Consider the following 21,369-nt stretch of genomic DNA (forward strand, 5'->3'; position numbering starts at 1 on the left):
ACAAATTCTTTGGCTACTTAGTCTTAAGGAATCTTTATCAAGATAATATCTTGAGCAAACAACCAGCAACCACTTAGAAAACACACCCAGTATTTTAAAAAGGAAGAGAAGGGGTTAAGAGACAGGACACAACTGTATCTTATCAAAAAGGAAAAAGAGAAAGATGAAATTTCCAAAATTAGTGCTAGTCTTTCCATCTTGCCTTAAAAAGCACTGTACGGGAATATATCATTAGAGATGTTTTCAAAACAATAAAAATAAAATAAAATAAAATGAAAATGATGGAAGTTTGATGAGATGCTAAGTCAAGTCTCACAAACCCAAAATTATTTCACTAACAGCAAAGGTCTCTTGTTCTTTTATCTGACTTGAACAAATAACACATATGTAGCACTAATCACATGTACGACACTCTCAACACTACAATATAGGTACTACTTTGTCACCATTTCACAAACCACAAAGCAATTAAATGACTTCAAGGTCCCATGTGCTCCTTTCTTTTTTTTTTTTTTTTTTTAAGATTTATTTATTAATTTGAGAGTCGGAGTTACACAGAGAGAGAAGGGGAGGCAGAGGCAGAGAGACAGAGAGAGCAGTCTTCATCTGCTGGTTCACGCCCCCACTGGCCACGACAGCCAGAACTGCGCTGATTCAAGCTTCTTATGGGTTTCCCACGGGGGTGCACGGCCCCAAGGGATTGGGCCATCTTCTTCTGCTTTCCCAGGCCACAGCAGAGAGCTGGATTGGAAGTAGAGCAGTCAGGATTTGAACCAGTGCCCATATAGGTTGCCGGCACTGCAGGCGGCAGCTTTATCCGCTAGGCCACAGCACGGCCCTCCCATGTGCTCCTTTCAAATTAGATTCTAGGAATTGTAAAGCTTATTCTAGTTTGAAAGCACTCCTGCCCACCACCTTCATGTGCTGGAAACTTCATCAGCAATGCAGCAGTGTTGGGAGGTAGATGCTAAGTCAGGCAGGTGCCACATTCACAAATGGATGCGATGCCATTATTACTGGAGAGGGTTCAATATAAAAGGACAAGTTCTATTCTCTCCCTCCACCAAGCCTCTCTTTGTCCTAGAAGGCCATTAGCAGATGGCAGCCTTTTGACCTTGGATTTACCAGCCTCCATAAGCACACACCAGTAAACTTCAGTCCATTATCAATTACGCAGTCTCAGTATTCCGTCACAGCAGCACAAAATGTACTCAGATAAACCCCGAGCTCAAACACATAGGAATGACACCGGTACAAATGATCACCAATTATAAAATAGCAGTGAGGAGAAAGTTCCTAAAAACTCTTTTAAATGCCATTAAAGGTCTGGTAGAGAAACTGTCTGAAAGCTTCCTGGCCCACCTTATTGTCTCCTAGTTCCATAGCTTAACTTATTTAAATATGTGCATGCTTTGACACACTATGATTTTTACTACAGGATTGCTTAGTAACCAAAAAATAGGAACTTTCTAAACACCTAATACTTTGGGATTGTTTGACTAAGCTGTAAGAATAGCCATGTAATGGAAAGCAGTGTAGTAAAAATGTTTAACTATACACACATACATAAAATTTCTATGGTTTGGATATGGTTCAAGTATGTATCCCAGAAGTCCACGTGCTGCAAGCTTGCTCCCCAGTATGGTGGGTTGAGGTGGTAGAACTTTAAGAAGTGAAGAAGGGTATTAGTTCAGGAGGGTGCTGCCTGGGAAGGGACTGTTGATGTCTCACAGAGTGAGTAAGCTCTCACAAGGGGAGACTATTACAAAACAAAGCAGGGCTACTCCATGTGTTTGGCCCTTTCTGCAACTTGGCTGGTTCCATTTCCATTTCTCTGCCATGTTGTTTCTTGTTGTTGAGATATTTATTATTTGAAAGGCAGAGTTAGAGAGAGGCAGAGGCAGAGAGAGAGAGAGAGAGAGAGAGAGAGAGAGAGAGAAAATGGTCTTCCATCCGCTGGTTCACTCCCCAGATGGCTGCAATGGCCGGACCTGGGCCAATCTGAAGCCAGGAGCTTCTTCCCAGTCTCCCATGTGGGTGCAGAAGCCCAAGCACTTGGACCATTCTCTACTGCTTTCCCAGGCCATAGAAAAGGGCTAGATCAGAAGTGGAGCAGACGGGACTTGAACCAGCACCCATATGGGATTGCCAGCATTGCATGCGACAGCTTAGCCTACTATGCCACGGCACTGGCCTTTCTCTGCCATGTTTTTGATGCAGCCAGAGAAGTCCTCACCAGAAGATGAACAGATGGGACCACCCAGTCTTGGACTTCCAGCCTCCACAAATATGAGCTAAATAAAGCTCTTTTCTTTATAAAGAAACCAGCCTTGAGGGGATGCCATAAGAATTCTTGGGGCAAGGTGAGAAGAACCTGTGGCAGCATGAGTCACTGGTGATACGCCTGAGAGAGAATCTTGAGGATCCTACTGGCTTTGAGTCTGTCCTGGAGGGCCCACCTAATCCCGAAGCACATTGCTTTCCTCCCATCCCCCGACAAGGGTGCTGGCAGGTAGCAGGAAAGAAGTACCATCTTAATAAGGCAGTACAAGCTATCACAGCCTGCACACAACTGGGAGACTCTATCAGAGGGATAAATCCATGGTCCCCACTGACTTTCAGTATGGACTGGAGGGTTGGTGGGGGAGGGGCACCCACTTAAGACTGCAAAGCACTCCCCTCCCCTCACTCTATCAAGGCACCTAGACTGGACATGCCAAGGCAGAACACCAGTCAGCTTCTATCAGGCAGGCAGCTGGCTTCAGAAATGCCACAATTTGCACCGTGGATAGGGAGGCTCATGGGGCTAAGAGTGGATCCCCTGCTCCCTGTGACTGTTAGGAAACTGGTGCAGTTTTATCTATGGTGTGATCTACACCCTGATTTACATCCTAGACTCTAGTCCCTGCAGCCAAGGCTGGAAGCCAGGTGGCCATGTGGCCCAACTGCTGTTGTCAAGCTCCACCCCCATCCTAATGGGATTCCCTGCTCCTACTTCCCTGCCCGCCCTCGGGCAAAGTTTTAAAAGGGCCAGTTCCTGAACACTCTCTTGGCTCTTTCCTGCTCTCTTGGGTCCTCTCCAATCCTCTCCTCTCCTATCCCCCTCTCATCTCTCTTCTCTCCTCGCTAGCTCCTCTCCTCTCTGTTTCTCTCTTACACTCTCCTTCTCTCTTTTCTTTCTTCACCCCTTCCCTCCAGCCTACTGGTTTTCCCAATAAACCCCTTCCCTTTCTCCAGATTTGATGTGTTTTGTGACGGCCTAACAGAAATATATAACAGTGACTGTAGGAGTTCTGTGACTATGGGATAGGGTGTGGGGTGTGGCTGGGTCTTTGGGCAATCACTGTGTCAGGCTTCACAGCCTCAGAGCTCCCTGAGAGCTGAGAAGAGTCATAGCAGAGGGCTCAGCCATCACACTGAGCAAGAGATCCTTTGTGTGGTTTGTGCACTTGTCTGGGTGAGGATGTAGCTGCTGTGACCCACCCTGAGTAGCTGGTTCACCTTCCCAGAGGGTGGCTGAGGCTCTGATAACCACAGCCTATGCAATCACTCTCCCCACTTCTAAAGAACAGGAGATCTGCCACACCCAACCTGTTGAACACTCTGGACTCTTGCCCCACTCTGGAGCACTGGCCCCACCCAGCACATGGCTCTGAATATCTGTTGATGCAGCAGACACTCCACTAAGCCATAGAAGCATATGACAAAGATAAAAGTCGTCAGAGAAGAAAACCAACATGTGTTTCCACAAATGCCTAAAAATAAATGTAGGAATGAAAGAAACATGAACAAGAAGACAGTATAACTCCCCAAAAGGAACACAACACTTCAATATTAGGACGTGAAGATGAAATGCCTGAAAGGAATTCAAAGGAATGATCATAACATCACTCAAAAACACAGAGAAACAAATACATGATTTTAAAAAAAAATCAATAAAGGGGCAGGTGCTGCGGCTTAATAGGCTAATCCTCCGCCTGCGGCGCCGGCACACCGGGTTCTAGTCCCGGTCGGGGCGCCAGATTCTGTCCCAGCTGCCCCTCTTCCAGGCCAGTTCTCTGCTATGGCCCAGGAGTGCAGTGGAGGATGGCCCAAGTGCTTGGGCCCTGCACCTGCATAGGAGACCAGGAGAAGCACCTGGCTCCTGGCTTTGGATCAGAGCAATGTGCCGGCCGCAGCGGCCATTGGAGAGTAAACCAATGGTAAAGGAAGACCTTTCTTTCTGTCTCTCTCACTGTCTACTCTGCCTGTCAAAAAAAAAAAAAAAAAAAAAAAATCAATAAAGGGCCAGAGCTGTGGTGTAACAGGTAAGGCCAGCACCTTCAGTGCTGGCATCCCATATGGGCGCCGGTTCGAGAACCAACTGCTCCACTTCCAATCCATCTCCCTGCTATGGCCTGGGAAAGAAGTAGAAGATGGCCCAAGTCCTTGGGCTCCTGCACCCACCTGGGAGACCCAGAAGAAGCTCCTGGCTCCTGGCTTTAGATCAGCACAGCTCCGCCTGTTGCAGCCAACTGGGGAGTGAACCAACAGATGGAAGACATCTCTCTCTCTCTCTCTCTCTCTCTCTCTCTGCCTCTCCTTCTCTTTCTGTGTAACTCTTTCAAGTAAAATAAATAAATCTTAAAAAAAAGAAAGAAATCCATAAATAACATGGATGACAAATTCTGCCAGGAGACACATACACTGAAGAGAAATCAACCTGAAATACTAGAAATGGAGAATTCAGTATGTCCATACAAAAAAAGTAAAATAAATAAGCAGGCAGGCTTGGTTACTCAGAGAAGGAATATCCAAGAAGACAAATCCTTGGAAATACAAAAAAAGAAGAAAAGTTTAGAAAAACCAGAAATAGTGTTCAAGATTTATGAGATACTATCAAACGGCCAAATATACACATTTTAGGAGTTCCTGAAGGTGTAGGAAGAGAGAATTGATTAGATGACCATCAGAAAACTTCCCTAATTTGGAGAAAGATAGGGACATCCAAGTACAGGAAGCACATATAACTCCTGATTGACATGGTCAGAAAAGATCTTCAGCACAACACAGTATAGTCAAACTTTTAAAAATAAAACATAAACACAAGATCATAAGATGAATGAGAGAAATGCCAGATTACCTTCAAAAGATCTCCAATTAGATTGACAGCTGAAGAATATGGCCTATGTTCTTGGGCCCCTGCTACCCACATGAGAGATGTGGAGGAAGCTCTTGGTTCCTGGCTTGGGCTGGCCCAGCCCTGGCCATTGCAGGAATTGTGGGGAACTGTGGCCATCTGGGGAATAAACCAGTGGATGGAGGATCTCTTTCTCTGTCTTCTCTCTGTAACTCTGATTTTCAAATAAATAAATAAACCTTAAAAAAAAATTGAAAACTGATTTCTCATCAGAAACCCTACAGGCTAAGTAAGAATTGAGATATGGTCTAAGTCCTAAAGGAAAAAATATCACTCCAGAATACTGTACCCAGAAAAGCTCTCATTTATAATTGAATGTAAAATAAAGACTTCCAAAACAAACAGAAGTTGAAAGAATTTGTCACCACTTGACCAACCTGACAAATATACTTAAGGATGTGCTAAACACAGAAAACAAAGACAGAATCATGAAACAATGAGAAGCCAGAAAATGTCTTAATAAAAGAACAAAGGAAATCCAAAATAAACAATAGGAATACTTATGGAAAAATGACAGGACCAAGTTGTTACTTACCAATAATAACCTTGAAAAGAAATGGCCTAAATTATTCTATTAAAAGATAGACTGGCTGAATGGATTAAAAACCAAGATCCATCTATTTACTGCCTACAAGAAACATACCTCACCAACAAAGATACATACAAACTGCAAGTGAAAGTATAGAAAAATTTATTCCATGTTAATAGAAAGCAAAAATGAGCATGAGTAGCCATCCTAATATCACACAAAATAGACTTTAACACAAAAACTGTTAAATGAGACAAAGAAGGGCACTATGTAATAATTAAGTGTTCAATTCAACAGTAAGATATGACTAGAGTAAATGCACAATGCACCCAATGCGAGGGCACCTGGATATTTAAAAAAATGTTAATAGATCTGCAGGGAGACACAGGTTTCAATACAGTAATAATGGGGGACTTTGGCATCTCACTTTCATCAATGGACAAGTCAACTACACAGAAAATCAACAAAGAAACAACAGAGCTAATCCACTCTATTGATTAAATAGAACTGATTTGTATCTATATAACATTTCATCCCACAGCTGCAGAATATACATTCTTTTCATCAAGCATTGAACTTTCTCTAGGATAGACCATAGGCTAGGCCATAAAGATCCCAGCACAAGTATTTGAAACAATCAAAAACTATAGACAATATCACTAATCAACAGTTTTAGCATGTATACATAAATTACAGTAATGTGTTTTGTTCAAAGCTTTTCCAACAGCCCCTCAGTCTCAGTTTGCCTTCACCTTGAAAGGACTCTTCTTTTAAGGTATACATGGGCACCTCATTGACTTTGCCATCACACACATTATTTTGCAAAGAATTTAACTGTGTCTGGCATTTATTAGGAACACAAGCACACACAAATTGATGACATCCTCCCTGAATGCAACTATTTGACATACTTATGAAGAACCTACAAGGTTAAGACCTTATTGTCCTAGTTGAGTTTTGGTGCAATGCATGCCTCATTTAAAAAATTGTCACTGATACTACAAATCACACTAGCTTATATGGGCCACTCTCCAATGAAAGGGGCTAGAAATCGGTCAAAATAAATTCTATAGGCACTCTCCTTAGTGCTCTCAGTGACTTCTTCACTGTAGGGGTTCACAAGCCTTCTGAAGTCTCTGGATCATCTGTGATATCCATTAGTTCTCAAGGGTTATGATGCAAGAAATTACCTTTCTTGGAACCTTGCTATGTCCCCGTAAAATTAAATTAGATGACTACTGACTGTGATATACTAGAAATATAGTCTCCTATACAACTTGAGCATGTGATTCTCCAAACCATGTTGTCTACTAGGACTTTGTCCGTGGATAGAAGACAGTCAAACCTGAGCATGGCTACTGAGGCCTCCTTAATATAGGCTGGACCCAAACTTGGCATACTCCATTTGGCAGAGGGGATGTCCTCCAATGTCTACTGTTTATGCCCAGATGTCAGGCAGGAGGTCACCCCTCTAGCAAATAAGAAAAGCCATTTAATTTCAGCTGGACACCATTCTGCTGACTGTAGATCTCATTACTCTTGGTCTGGATGCATTCACTGGTTGCAATCCAGAAACCCAAAGTTACCACAGACATTATCATTGGCAAACATGGAACTCCACTAACAAAAGCTTAAACCAAGAGTTATGGCTTAATATCTATTTTAACACAATTTCTCAGAAACCACCTAGCCCAAACCTTGGACAGCTGAAAGCTGTAATACTTGGCCCACCCATAAATGAAACTTTGTGCCAGATGGGTTCTATATCCTTGAACTACAAGCAGAGTATCATAGACATTAATACTGCAAGTTGATCCAGCTCCCTGCTAATGTGTCTGGGAAAGCAGCACAGAATTCCCCAAATGCTTGGGCCCCTGCATCATATGAAAGACCTGGAAGAAGCTCCTGACATCAGTCTGGCCTGGCCACAGTCATTGCAGCCATTTAGGGAATGAACAAATCAGAAGGAAGATCAATCTCTCTCTCTCTGTCAGGATGGCCAAGCAGTCTAAAGTGCCAGACTCCCTCACTCCATAACACTTTCAAATTTATAAATAAATCTTTTAAAAGTATCTCACTTCAGTAGATGCTCCTTCTGTGTCGCAGCCCGGACACCCGCCCTCACTGTGGCTGGATGACTTTTAATACCTTAAGGTCTTTTTTTTTTTTTTTTAAACAAACCTTTTATTTAATGAGTACAAATTTTGTTTAGTACAACTTTAAGCATACAGTGATTCTTCACAACATACCCGCCCTCCCACCCACATTCCCACCCCACTTCCTCCTCCCTCTCCCATTCCCAGTTCCATTCTCCATTAAGATTCATTTTCAATTCACTTTATACACAGAAGACCAACTCTATCCTAAGTAAAGATTTCAACAATTTGCACACACACACACACAAAATATAAAAAAAAAAACTGTTTGAGAACAAGTTTTACAGTTAATTCTCATAGTGCAACTCACTGAGGACAGAGGTCCTGTATGGGTAGCAAGTGCACAGTGACTCCTGTTGTTAATTTAACAATTAACACTATTATGTAGGATGTCAGTGACCACCCGAGGCTCTTGATATGAACTGTCAAGACTATGGAAGCGAGTATATATCTTTTTAATATTCTAATTGTAGAGATGTATGCATAAAAAATACTGTATCTCACAATATCTCAACATTTGTGCTATTTTAGCAATTATGAGGTACACTTGCCTTTTATTTCAGAAAATTTTTTTTTTTTGCTTGGAGGACCCACTGAGAGATGAGCAATGGTTAACCAGACTTGCATATTAAGCAATGAATGACGAGACTGTCACTTTAAAAATGATAAGTGATAGCATTTGTTATTGATGATAAAACTCAAGCACTCAAGACAAAATCAGGAAAATCTGAATTCACCACTTTGAGTTTTATAACTTTCTAGTACATAAGAACTTGTTTTGAGAAAAAATAGTGGTGACATTAATGAATGTGATTTTTCGATGAATAATGATATGTGTCAATATTTGGAAGACCTATATTATTAAGTGAGCCAATATCTTCCAAAAGAATAAAGCATGATGTCAAAAATCATGCATAGATGCAAGATACATTCCAAGTGCAAATAGACCAAGGGATCTTAGTGTAATGGTATGTGAAAAGGCAGTGAGAGTACAAATTTCAATCAGTAATATAAAGAAGGTTAACACTTCTACACATTTTCACGAGGAAGATGGCTGAAATCACTTTATCAGAGTTTTTAAGAACTTGAACTTCTTCAACCAAAATCTCTTCTATAGAAAACTAGCATCTAAACTGGCACTAAAATAATTTGACAAATATAGAGAAAACCCTGCAACAGTGGCTCTTTGGAAGAAAATGTGCATACAATCTACAATAGCACTAATTAAGTAACTGAATATTAATTCCAACACTCTAAAAAAGTGCCTAATGATTTGTTTGTAGGAAGCTTTCCATTTGAAAATACACATGGAATTCCAACATAGACTACAATTAAAAGCATATTTTGTCTCGCCGGCGCTGGGGCTCAATAGGCCAATCCTCCGCCTAGTGGCGCCGGCACCCCAGGTTCTAGTCCCCATAGGGGCGCCAGATTCTGTACCAGTTGCTCCTCTTCCTGTCCAGCTCTCTGCTGCGGCCCAGGAGTGCAGTGGAGGATGGCCCAAGTGCTTGGGCCCTGCACCCACATGGGAGTCCAGGAGAAGCACCTGGTTCCTGGCTTTGGATCAGTGCAAGAGAGACAGAGAGACAGCGGCCACTGGGGGGTGAACCAACGGAAAAAGGAAGACCTTTCTTTCTGTCTCTCTCTCTCTCACTGTCCACTCTGCCTGTAAAAAAAAAAAAAAAAAAAAAAAAAAAAAAAACATATTTTGTCTCACAGATTCCATGTTCAGCCTCCCTATTCACCCAAAAGTCTCTCTCACTACAAACGTATGAGTCTCCTTATAAAAAATCCACTGTCCCCAGCCACAAGTTCCTAAACCTGGCTGTTCTAAAAGCAGAATTGGTGTTATTAACTTTCTAGTAATAGATTACAGACTGTCTATCACACCAAAGTAAATTAGAATCTCCCTGGACACAACTGAGTATTCAGTATTATTTAAAAGATCCCCAGATGATTTCAGATTGCTCTGGGGATTCAAAGTTGCTAACCATTGCCACAGTTAATATTCCCACACCACTTACTAAAAGGCAGTTCCAGTTGTTGATGTTAAGATCTACTTTAGGAACTCATTAACAAAATGATCTCTGGGGCCAGTGTTCTGGTGCAGTGGGTTACACTGCTGCCTGCAATGCCAGTATTCCATATGGGCACTGGTTCATGTGCAGGCTGCTCCACTTCTGATCCAGCTCCCTGCTAACGCGTCTGGGAAAGCAGTGATAGATGTGCTTGGGCCTCTGCAACCCTGTGGGAGACCCAGCTGGAGTTTCTACCTCTGGTTGCAACTTGGCCCTGCCCTGGCTGTTGCAGCCATTTGGGAAGTGAACCAGCAGATGGAAGATCTCTCTCTCTCTCTGTCTCTGTAATTCTGCCTATCAAAAAAAAAAGTGATCTTTAACACCAATTTCTTCATCACTAGAAAGTAGAAAATTTTTAAAAAGAGGTGACCATTAAGGAAAATTTAGAAAGACGTTGAACATGAATTCTCACATACTACCTGAAAAGGTGAGAAAATGAGAAAGTGCTGATCAATTTGGAAACAGTAGATTAACTGTAGAATCAGACACAAGTGACGTATAGAAACAGTGTTTTGGACTACCTGAATTTGTATAGTTCTCAGGAACAAGAAAAAGTTATCTAATAGGTAGCATCTAGCATTTCAGGAAAACAGCTGGGCTTGAGGATATAAGCTATCTTAGAAGCTGTGCAATCTTTTCATGGTCCCAGCTGTAGGTCACCACCAAGCCAAAGTTAAAGGCCCATGAGAATACTTCAAAAAGTTTGTGAAAACAGTATTAAAAGTTTATTTTGATGAAAAAATGAAAGTCATGCATTTGAAGGGTCTTCAAAAAGTCTATGAGATACGGGTTCTAGTCCCGGTTGGGGCACCGGTTCTGTCCCGGTTGCTCCTCTTCCAGTCCAGCTCTCTGCTGTGGCCCGGGAAGGCAGTGGAGGATGGCCCAGGTGCTTGGGCCCTGCACCCACATGGGAGACCAGGAAGAAGTACCTGGCTCCTGGCTATGGATCAGCACAGCGCACCAGCCATAGTGGCCATTTGGGGAGTGAACCAACAGGAGGAAGACCTTTCTCTCTGTCTTTCTCTCACTGTCTAACTCTGTCAAAAAAAAAAAAAAAAAAAGTCCATGAGAAATATGTATTATATGTATTATAAAAAAAAATTCTGAAGTTTTATGCATTCAAATAAACTTTTAATTTCATTTTTCTATTAACTTTTTAAAATACTCTTAGTATCTATAGCTGAGATGGATATGACTAACATGAAAATAACATTAACATCATCCAATGAGATGCTGTTTTAATTCCATAGTCATCATAGAATTTTCAATTTGGAATCTGGCTTTTCATGCAAATTTTTAACCTAAACCAATGTCTCAACTATCCTATCTCAATGAATTTCTCACTATAACCTAAATGCTGCAGAGAATCCCAAAAGTCCTTAAAGTGTCTGTCTGTAATGATTAACTTATCTTCAACACATTTGAAATTGTACTAAGTAAACATAATACTTGGAAGGATTGAGAACAATACTCAATAAAATCCATTCTATAGACTTAATTTTATCCATGAACCCAAACAACTGAAAAGCTGCATCAACTGACATTTTGGTTTACAAGTCTCGTGATTACAATGGATTACTCCAGTTTCCTCCAGGTTCAAGGGTAAAGTATTGCTCATGACCCTAGTTCACTGACATGTAAGTTGGCTTATCTTGTCATATGTTCTATACTATAGGATGACTATACTTTAGTATCTCACAGGTGACAAATTTTGCACTTTAAAATGTTTTTAAAAGTGTTTTAGATCCTTCCAATAAATCGATATTAAAAAGGAAACATGATACCTAAAATAGAACCATTTTGAAAGTCTTAACTTACTGGGCTCAAAATTAAGTTTTATTATATCTAATGTTTTCATCATAAATATTACACTCTATACTAAAATACCACAAAAAATTTTCTAAACTCTATATCAGAGCAATAGAATGTCATGAGTCTTTAAGATTTTAAATCAGGGGAAAAGGCAAAGGTCAAAATCACAGCAGCTAAATTAAAATCCAATGAAACCTTGAAAAGAAGTCCCATCAACAGACATTTCTGTAGATTGTCTCAGTTTAACATTCTGAATCTTATTCAACATCTTGATTCATCGTTGGAAAAAAAAAACAGCATCACTTCCCTAACTCAGTAATTATGCATTGTAAAAACGTGACTGTCATGATTTTGCAAAGAGAAAATGTTAGAAACATTTAGGTGGTTATCATATAGCTTTCTTAATCTAATAACAAGAAAAGAGGGGGACATAGCAGGAAGGAAGGAGACTCAATCAACCATAATTCCTGGATTAGAATGGCTCTACAAAGTACAATATGGTGGATGCTACTAATTCCCCAGAAAGCACTCTTCTGCTATCAATACTTGGGAACTGAGAACTGAGACTTTAAAAGTAGAACTCAAGCAAAGGAAATTAGTAATGATAAGAAAACTAGATTTGCAAGATTTAAAGTAACTTGACTGAAACAACCACAAACAAGTGTTAAAGGCGAACCTAATTAAAGCAAAGCAGGAGCCGGCGCCACGGCTTAACAGGCTAATCCTTCGCCTAGCAGTGCCAGCACCCTGGGTTCTAGTCCCGGTCAGGGCGCCGGATTCTGTCCTAGTTGCCCCTCTTCCAGGCCAGCTCTCTGCTATGGCCCAGGAGTGCAGTGGAGGATGGCCCAAGTGCTTGGGCCCTGCCCCCCATGGAAGACCAGGAGAAGCACCTGGCTCCTGCCTTTGAATCAGCGCGGTGCACCGGTCGCAGCGTGCCGGCCATGGCGGCCATTGGAGTACCCTCCAATGGAGTACCAACGGAAAAAAGGAAGACCTTTCTGTCTCTCTCTCTCTCTCTCACTGTCCACTCTGACAGTCAAAAAAAAAAAAAAAAAAGCAAAGCAGGTTAAAGCTTCTGGATGTTGAAATGAAGGCATATTATTTACTCCTGGTATACGAAATATTCTGGTATATGAAATATTAACTTTATATGTAACACCAAAATGTAAAAGTCTATACACAGCTTTATTCTACATTTTGGTGAGCTTCCCAAGCAGGAAATAAAACTGATACTTACTATAGTAACCATATAATACAGTGTCTTCAATCTGTCTGCTGACATTAGCATTAGCCCATTCCTAGAACAGAAACAATAAAAATATTAATGAAACATCCATTCATCTAACAAATATAGTTAACTTTTCATAGGACTAAACATCACTTCTAAAATATATCATTTCTTCAAGAAGTGACAAATACACATAATTTTCAATCAGTGAACTCTGAGATGACAACATAATTCTGAGGAAATAACACACACATACATAAAGGCACCTAACTTGGACTGACGATCAGAGGACGGCTTATCAAAACCTACTCTAAACTGAGGCCTGAAGGAAAGAGGATATTCTCAGAGAAAAGGAGAAAATAGCAGGAAGGAAAGAAAGAAACATAAAAGAGGGTTTTGAAAAAACTGCAAGAGCCTAATACATTCACTAGAGAGTTTGGAAAAGTAAACAAAAGCAGATATAGAGAGGGAGGAAAAGGGGGTATGACTGAGGTACTTGGGAGTCATGCTAAGTATTTTGGACTTTATCCTAAAGGCAGTGGAAAAATCATGATAAATTTTATGTAGAGTAACAAACTTGATTTGTATTTCAAAAATAATTTATTTGTGTATGTTACACAATTTTAAATAAATACCTAAAAAAAGTTAGTCTAGACTCCTTTGCATTCATTCCACACAAGTGCTCTTTAAACTATTAAACTTAAAAAAAGTGATTCAAATTTGTCTTATTAAGACTGAAATTAGAATCCAGGTAAACAAGTTTTTATAAATACTTTGAGTTCAAGTCAGTGGTAACACCCCAGTGTAACTGTTCTTAAGAAGGGTATCAATATTAAATTTCCCTTAAAATAATTTTAGATTTATTTCTCTTTGTTTTCCTTTTTTGCTTAGTGATACCTCTATCAAAGAACATTTATGCATTTCTTGTTGATAAATGCTGAAAAGAAAATATGAAAAACACAAATTTACTTATACAAATGCAAAGCCTTTACACACAATGTAAAAGAAATACAATATTTGTCCAATGACAGTAAAGACTACTAAGCGCAAGTAAAAACATATTAGCTACACAATGACAACTATTAATTATAGCATCTAAAAGATTTAAATAAATGAAAGGTCAACTGTTCCCAAATGAAAAGATTTTAAATACCAATTCCCTCCAAAATAATCTCTAAAACAGTATATATTATCAATCAAAATCCCAATTTGTTAGGAAGTAGAATATATTGATTCGAAAAGACATCTGAAAACACAGCTAGGCAAGGACCAGGAAAATTTTTTTAGAAGACTAACAATACTACGCTTAATTAATTCTGCACTTCACTAACAACTACATTTTTTTTTTTTTTTTTTTTTGACAGGCAGAGTGGATAGTGAGAGAGAGAGACAGAGAGAAAGGTCTTCCTTTTTGCTGTTGGTTCACCCTCCAATGGTCGCTGCGGCCGGCGCATCTCGCTGATCCGAAGCCAGGAGCCAGGTGCTTCTCCTGGTCTCCCATGTGGGTGCAGGGCCCAAGGACTTGGGCCATAGCAGAGAGCTAGCCTGGAAGAGGGGCAACCTGGATAGAATCCAGCGCCCCAACCGGGACTAGAACCCGGTGTGCCGATGCCGTAACAACTACATTTTACTAGTGAAACATGAAAAGTTATTTTTACAGTAATCTTTCACCTACATAATTGGTAAAATTTAAGTTGATAATGTCCAACTGAGGCAAAACATGTAGGAAAAGCTATCTCCTACTCAATGATGGTAAGAAGAATCATCTATGACCTAGGCATCCTTTCTCCAATCTATCCTAAAAATAACCATCCTACTTTATTTGAACAATATTTCTTAACTTATTTATTTATTTGAAAGGCAGAGAGACAGAGACGGGCAGATAGAAAGAGTTCCTCTGATCCACTGCTGCATCCCCAAATGACCACAATAGCCAGGCTTGGACTGGGCTGAACCCAGGAGCCAGAACTCAATTCAAGTCTCCCACATGGGTGGGAAGAACCCAACTGCTTAAGCCATCACCTGTTCCCTCCCAGGGTACACATTAGCAGAAGCTGCAACTGGAGGCAGAGCAGGTACTAAAACCCAGACACTCTAAAATGAGACATGGGCATCCCAGCAGGATTTTAACCACTAGGCCAACAGTGGGGAATGTATGGCCCATGGGTACATAAGGCCCATGAAATCAGTGGGTCTGGCCCTGTCAAGGCAATCGCCTCTGGGACTCGAAATTCAAAAAATCTATAGCAGGCTAATTTTTAAGCTGGTAACTTTGTATACCCCACGAATACTGTTTTAAATATCCAAGTGGTCCTTTGCAGAAAAAAAGATTTCCCATACCCTGCTCCAAGCCAAGTGCCTGCCCCCAAAGATACATTTTTTTTTTTTAAAGCCAAGCAATATTGTCCAACAAATGACCTCGGGATTCTTCCTGGGCTGCTCCCGCTAAGAGAGTTCAAATGTGGTCTCCCTTTCCCACATTAGAAAAAATACACCCAATTTCAATTACTCATGAGACTAACAAAGCCAAAGTAGCCCCAGGTGTTCAGCAACCAGACTATTCTAGCACTCCATGAACAGCCTGTATCTCCTCAGCTGCAACTACTTGACATCCAAGTCCACAGTATTTGTCTACCTGCAAGACCACTCTTCTGCTGACCCTATAAGAAAGAAGATGAAGTTGAGGTACCCGTGCTGAGGTCGCTGCACTTTGAGAGAGCTTATCTCTGTTCATAATGTTGAATTATAAAAGAACCTACACATTTGCTGACCTTGATCTCAGTAAATTCAAACCTGAATCAAGTAATATTTATTTGGTTTTCTGAAGAGACTTTTGCCGAACAGTATTCATGGGAGTGTTGTTTAGAACATCTTTAAAAAGAAAAAACAAACAAGGAATCGGTGATAATCTCAATTTCCAGAGCAGAAATGCTAAAGTGTATTACTATACACTCAACATAGAATACATTGTAGACATTAAAAATGAGACCACGGACAACACTGTGGCACAGCTGGTTAAGTTGCGGTTTGTGACACCAGCATCCCATATTGGAGTGTTGGTTAGAGTCCCGGCAACTGTACTCCTGGTCCAGATTATGCTAATGTGAATGGGAAGGCTTCAGAAAATGTTCTAAGTACTTAGGTCTCTGTCACTCATGTTGGGGACCAGGATGGAGTTCCTGGCTCCTGGCTTCAGCCTTGCCCAGCCCTGGCTCTGGCTGCAGCCATTTTTTGAGTGAACCAGCAGATGGGAGATCTCTGTCTCCCCTCTCTCTATTGCTCTGCCTTGCAAATTAACCAATTCATCTTTTAGAAAACTTAAACCTGCCTGGGCTCAAGTCCTGGCTCAGTTCCTGATTCCAGTTTCCTGTTAAATGCACACCCTGGGAGGCAACAGATGATGGCTCAAGTAGTTGGGTCCCTGCCACTCATGTGGGAGACTAGGATTGAGTTCTGGGTTCCTAGCTTCACTTTCGTCCAGCTCCAACTCTTGTAGACATTTGGGGAGTGAACCAGAAGATGGAAGCTATCTCTCTGTGAGTGTGTGTGTGTGTGTGTCTACCTCTATTTTTGCGTCTCAATTTTTTTTTCAAGTGTTAAACTTTAAAATTAGATAAGAGCCAAATCTTGGTAAACAAAATTAAAGACAGAAATCTGGGGCCAGCATTGTGGCATGACTGGTTAAGCCGCCGCCTGCAATGCTGGCATCACATATGGGAGCTGATTCAAGTCCAGACTGCTCCACTTCCAATCTAACTCCCTGCTAATGTGTCTGGGAAAACAGAGAGGATGGCCCAGGTGCTTGGGCCCCTGCACCCTCATGGGAGACCCAGAAGAAGCTCCTGGCTCCTGGCTTTAGCCTGGCTCAGTCCTGGCTCTTGCAAGCATTTGGGGAGTGAACCAGAGTTTGGAAGAGCTCTCTCCCTCTCTCTCTCTGTAACTCTGACTTTCAAATAAGTAAATAAACCTTAAAAAAAGAAAAATCTAGATCACAGTAAAATCTTTTTTTTCTTAATCTGAGATCATCTAAGCCTCAAGAATCACTGAAATGTAACATCTTTTATTCAACAAGATTTTTTTTTGTCTAACCAGTTCTTATGGTAATAAGAAAATATAACTGCTACAATTTTTAAGCTACAAATATGTGCAAAATATACATCACTCAAGTACTATTAGTATTTTGGACTTCTATACATTCTATTCCCTCCAAAATATCTGATGTTCTGTCAGAGAGCTTATTTTATGAAAATTCTCTTATTCTACATTTTGAGAAGTACTATGTATGCCCCTGGTATGCTTTATAAACTATCATCTTCCGCCCCAGAAACTAAAAGGAACTTCAGTCATTCAAAACACAAAGGAATATGAGAAAAAAATTTTTAAAAAGGTATTACATAAAGCATATTTTACAAGAAAGGGAAAAGATATGCATTCCACTGAACAAAGATATAGTGGGTCACACGTGCAATTTCCCTTTCTCATTCTTCAAGATTGATGAGTTTTTAAGACCCTCTGTGGAACATAAGCTCCAACATGACTCTTCTCACTTCTACCTGATAATCTCACCTTAGATCAATGACTGTTATTCAGTAGCCAATTTGTTCCCCATGGGATATCTGGCAATGTCTAGAGACATTGGTCAAGGAGTGGGGAGTAGGCAGCATGCTGCAAGATTCTAGCAAATAGAGGCCAAAGATGTTGTTGAACACCTACAATGCATAGGACAGTCCCCTCTAACCAAGAATTATTCAGTGTAAGATGTCAATGATTGAGAAACACTGGCTTAGAGCCAACTCCCTACTAAATTTGAAACCCAGCTCAATCTGTATCCTAAGTCTTCCTTCCTCTAAAGTGCCCATACTCCTATTTATGTTCCAGTTCTTTCACTTTTAGAAATCAAACTCCTTTGCCTTCTCAAGGACATTACACCTGCAATGATATTTTTCTCCTCGCTCAAAAATTTCTCTTCTCTATTGAATCTTAAAATATGCAAACTCTAGTAACCTCACACACAACCACACATAAAAAATATCCCCATAAACCCCACTTCTTAATCCCCTAGAGGACAAAACTTCCCGAAAAGTTGTCAGCATTCTCTACCACTACTCTCTCACCTCTCTTTAATATTTAACCCACTCCAATCTGACTACTCTTCTGCCCCAATGAAATTACTCTTCATACCCACCAATGGCCAAAGCCAAGGCTCTCTTTTCTCGTCCTCTAACTTCACCTCTTAACATCAATCAAAAAGAGCTATCATTCTCTCTTCTTGAAACATATTCTTCTTCTGAATTTCTCTTCAGTTTTCCTTCCTATCTCTCAGTTTACAGCTTCTCCCCTTCAGTTGGCCTCTACATAATGGAGCACTTCAATCCATAATCCAATGTCAAATTTTTCCTAAATGCTCAGTCGCTCCAGCTACTGATCAGTCTATTACTCCAAATATCACCCATTTTGACTTTCAAGTATTCTCTCCAGTACTAAGCTCTCCTTGGAGACTTCAGCTCCATCTCGACTTCTCCACTTGCCTACGTGCATACATGTTATTAGTCCTCTGCACTTCCCTATTTTTCTAAGGTGTAAACAACTCTATGCATCAGTGCTCTAAGTTTCATTTTCACTCACCACCCCTCAGTACATCTAAACAATTCTACCTCCAAAAATATGCCATTCTTAATCATTCCTCTCAATCAACTCTACTTTAGTCCAAATTATCATTATTTTTATTTGTATTAACTTCGCATTGCAGAAGGAGAAACTCATTTACATAACCCAAAAGTGATACACCATCTGACCCCTGTCTTTCTCTGGATCTAGCTTTTACCAAAGCAAAACCCTCATTATCACACTTCAGCCAAGTAAAGCAACTTTATCCCTGTCTGAGAGTCTGCATTTTCTGCTTGCTTCTCTCCAGATGGTCTCCCTGTGGCTCCTCACCTGATAGGCTCCTCATCCAGGTCTCAACAACCTCAAAATTTCTACCTTGTTATATTTATTGACTGACTATTGGTCTGGCCTTCACCAACTGAAAGCTGTAAAGCAACCTCTTCTGTTCTACTTGTTACTCTCCAGCACCTACAATTGTCAGGTATGTACTATGGGCGTAATGAGTGAGTAAATACAGTTAAGGCTCAATGAAGAATACAAAATTCTAAGATGAACATAATTAGAAAATAGGAATGAGGCAAAAGTGGAGTTCAACTTAGACACTCAAACAACATAAAGAGATTAATCATTAGAGAATGGGGAAAAGTTATGAAATACACTCAAACACTAAATGTTGTGATGCCTGTTTACTACCAATTTTAAAAAAAGTTTATATGTTGTATAAAATAAAGAATAATTGTTCACACTAGTGTCAGTTTGTATTTTTTTTTTTTTGATTGGCAGACTTTCTGTATAATACTCTCTACTGGCCAACTACATAAAATTTTTGTTAGAGAGCCTCTAGCTATGTTTTAAGGTCCTTGTTTAGCTAAAAAATTATTTCACAAAACAAAAAGAAGAAAATCTTCTAGCTAAAATTATTATTAATGCCGTATGTTGAAGAAAAGTTAAGAGAAACATCTCAAGCATTATAATATACACCAGCCATAATTAGACAGAGAGAATATAATAAAGGTAATAATAAGCTAAGATGGTAACTAAGACAAAAATAGAGAAAGCAGCATTGATTAGCTGCTCACAGAATAGCCTGGCTACCTTCTGTTCTTCAGTAAAATATTGGCAATCACTGATACACACAGTTTCCACATAATCATACGTTGCAACCAAGTTCATAATGAGTACAGCAGCTTTAAAATATTTGAGGAGGAAATGAAGAAACTTATAGACAATGCACAGATACTCATTTAAGGATAAAATGCAGGGCCAGCGCTGTGGCGTAGTGTGTAAAAGCCTCCGCCTGCAGTGCCGGCAACCTATATGGGCGGCCAATTCATGTCGCAGATGCTCCACTCCGGATCCAGCTCCCTGACCTGGGATAGCAGTAGAAGATGGCCCAAGACCTTGGGCCCCTGCACCCACTTGGGAGACCCGGAAGAAGTTCCTGGCTCCTGGCTTTGAATCTGCACAGCTCTGGCCGTCACAGCCAATTGGAGACTGAACCAGCAGATGAAAGACCTCTCTCTCTCTCTCTCTCTCTCTCTCTCTCTCTCTCTTTCTGCCTCTCCTTCTGTCTCTGTGTAACTCTTTTAAGTAAATAAATAAAATCTGTAAAAAAAAAAAAAAAGGAATAAAATGCACACTATAAAAGCTAGGATACAGTATAATTCATCATAGAAAACAATGTTAATTCACACACTTACTCTGTCTAATAAAAGCAGAACAGATTAGAGCCAAGTGGCATATCTTTAACATGACTAGATCTACAATTGTGGCATCAAGTCATAACTGTTAAATATTGGCACTAATCTTTAAGTACCTAAAGAAAAGTTCATGAGGCCGACGCTGTGGCTCAATAGGTTAAAGCGCTGGCATCCCATATGGGCACCAGTTCTAGTCCCGGCTGCTCCTCTCCTGATCCAGCTCTCTGCTATGGCCTGGGAAAGCAGCAGAAGATGGCCCAAGTCCTTGGGCTCCTGCACCCACATGGGATACCTGGAAGAAGCTCCTGGCACCTAGCTTCAGATTGGCGCAGCTCTGGTTATTGCAACCACCTGGGAAGTGAACCAGTGGATGCAAGACCTCTCTGTCTCTGCCTCTCTCTGTAACTCTGTCTTTGAAATAAATCTTAGAAAAAAAAAAAAAGTTCATTGGGGAAAAGTTGCTTTAAAAAATGGTGTGCAATAGTAAAGAAACCACTTACAATGCCCACTTTACACATCAGAGTGCCTAGCTTCTAAACTTTGCTTTATATTCCAGCATCCTGCTAATGTGCACCAAGGGAGGTGATAGATGATAGATCAAGTATTTGTGTCACTGCCCCCATGTGGGAGACTCCTTTTGAGATGTGGGCTCCTGGCTTCTTCCTTACCCAACCCCAGGCAATGAAGGCATTTGAGGAATGAACCAGCATGTGAAAGATCACTGCTTCTCCCTCTCTCCCTTTAAAATATTTTAAAAATTTAATTTTTCACTTCTTTTGAGAGTTGGAAAATAGGAGACCATCAAATGTAAAGCATGAATTTCACTAATCAAAAAAGGAGAGAAAGAGAAGATAGGAATGAGAAAAACACATACTAAGAATGAGTCAAAATATCAAGAAAAAAGTATCAAAATATCAAGAAAAAACATGATACATTAGCTAAGCTATCTGGTTATTCTTTGAAAACAAAGAAAGCACTAGTAACTCTGAAGAACAGAAAAACAAAATAGAACTTGCAATTGCTGGATAAATAATTTCATAATAATAAAAGTTTTTATAAAGTGGATAAAAAACATTAACA

At 40.4% G+C, this 21,369-nt stretch overlaps 1 protein-coding gene across 3 annotated transcripts in view; it reads right to left on the reverse strand.

Annotated features, from left to right (window-relative positions):
• Positions 1-21,369, reverse strand: part of LMBRD1 (LMBR1 domain containing 1) — a 139,618-nt gene that overhangs the window by 109,738 nt on the left and 8,511 nt on the right. For all 3 annotated transcript variants that reach the window (XM_062186331.1, XM_062186332.1, XM_062186333.1), the window contains exon 3: positions 12,992-13,052. In XM_062186331.1, the coding sequence (XP_062042315.1) occupies positions 12,992-13,052 (61 nt within the window). The remainder of the gene's footprint in view (positions 1-12,991; positions 13,053-21,369) is intronic.

This window comes from Lepus europaeus, chromosome 3 (assembly GCF_033115175.1).
Source record: "Lepus europaeus isolate LE1 chromosome 3, mLepTim1.pri, whole genome shotgun sequence".
Taxonomy (NCBI): domain Eukaryota; kingdom Metazoa; phylum Chordata; class Mammalia; order Lagomorpha; family Leporidae; genus Lepus; species Lepus europaeus.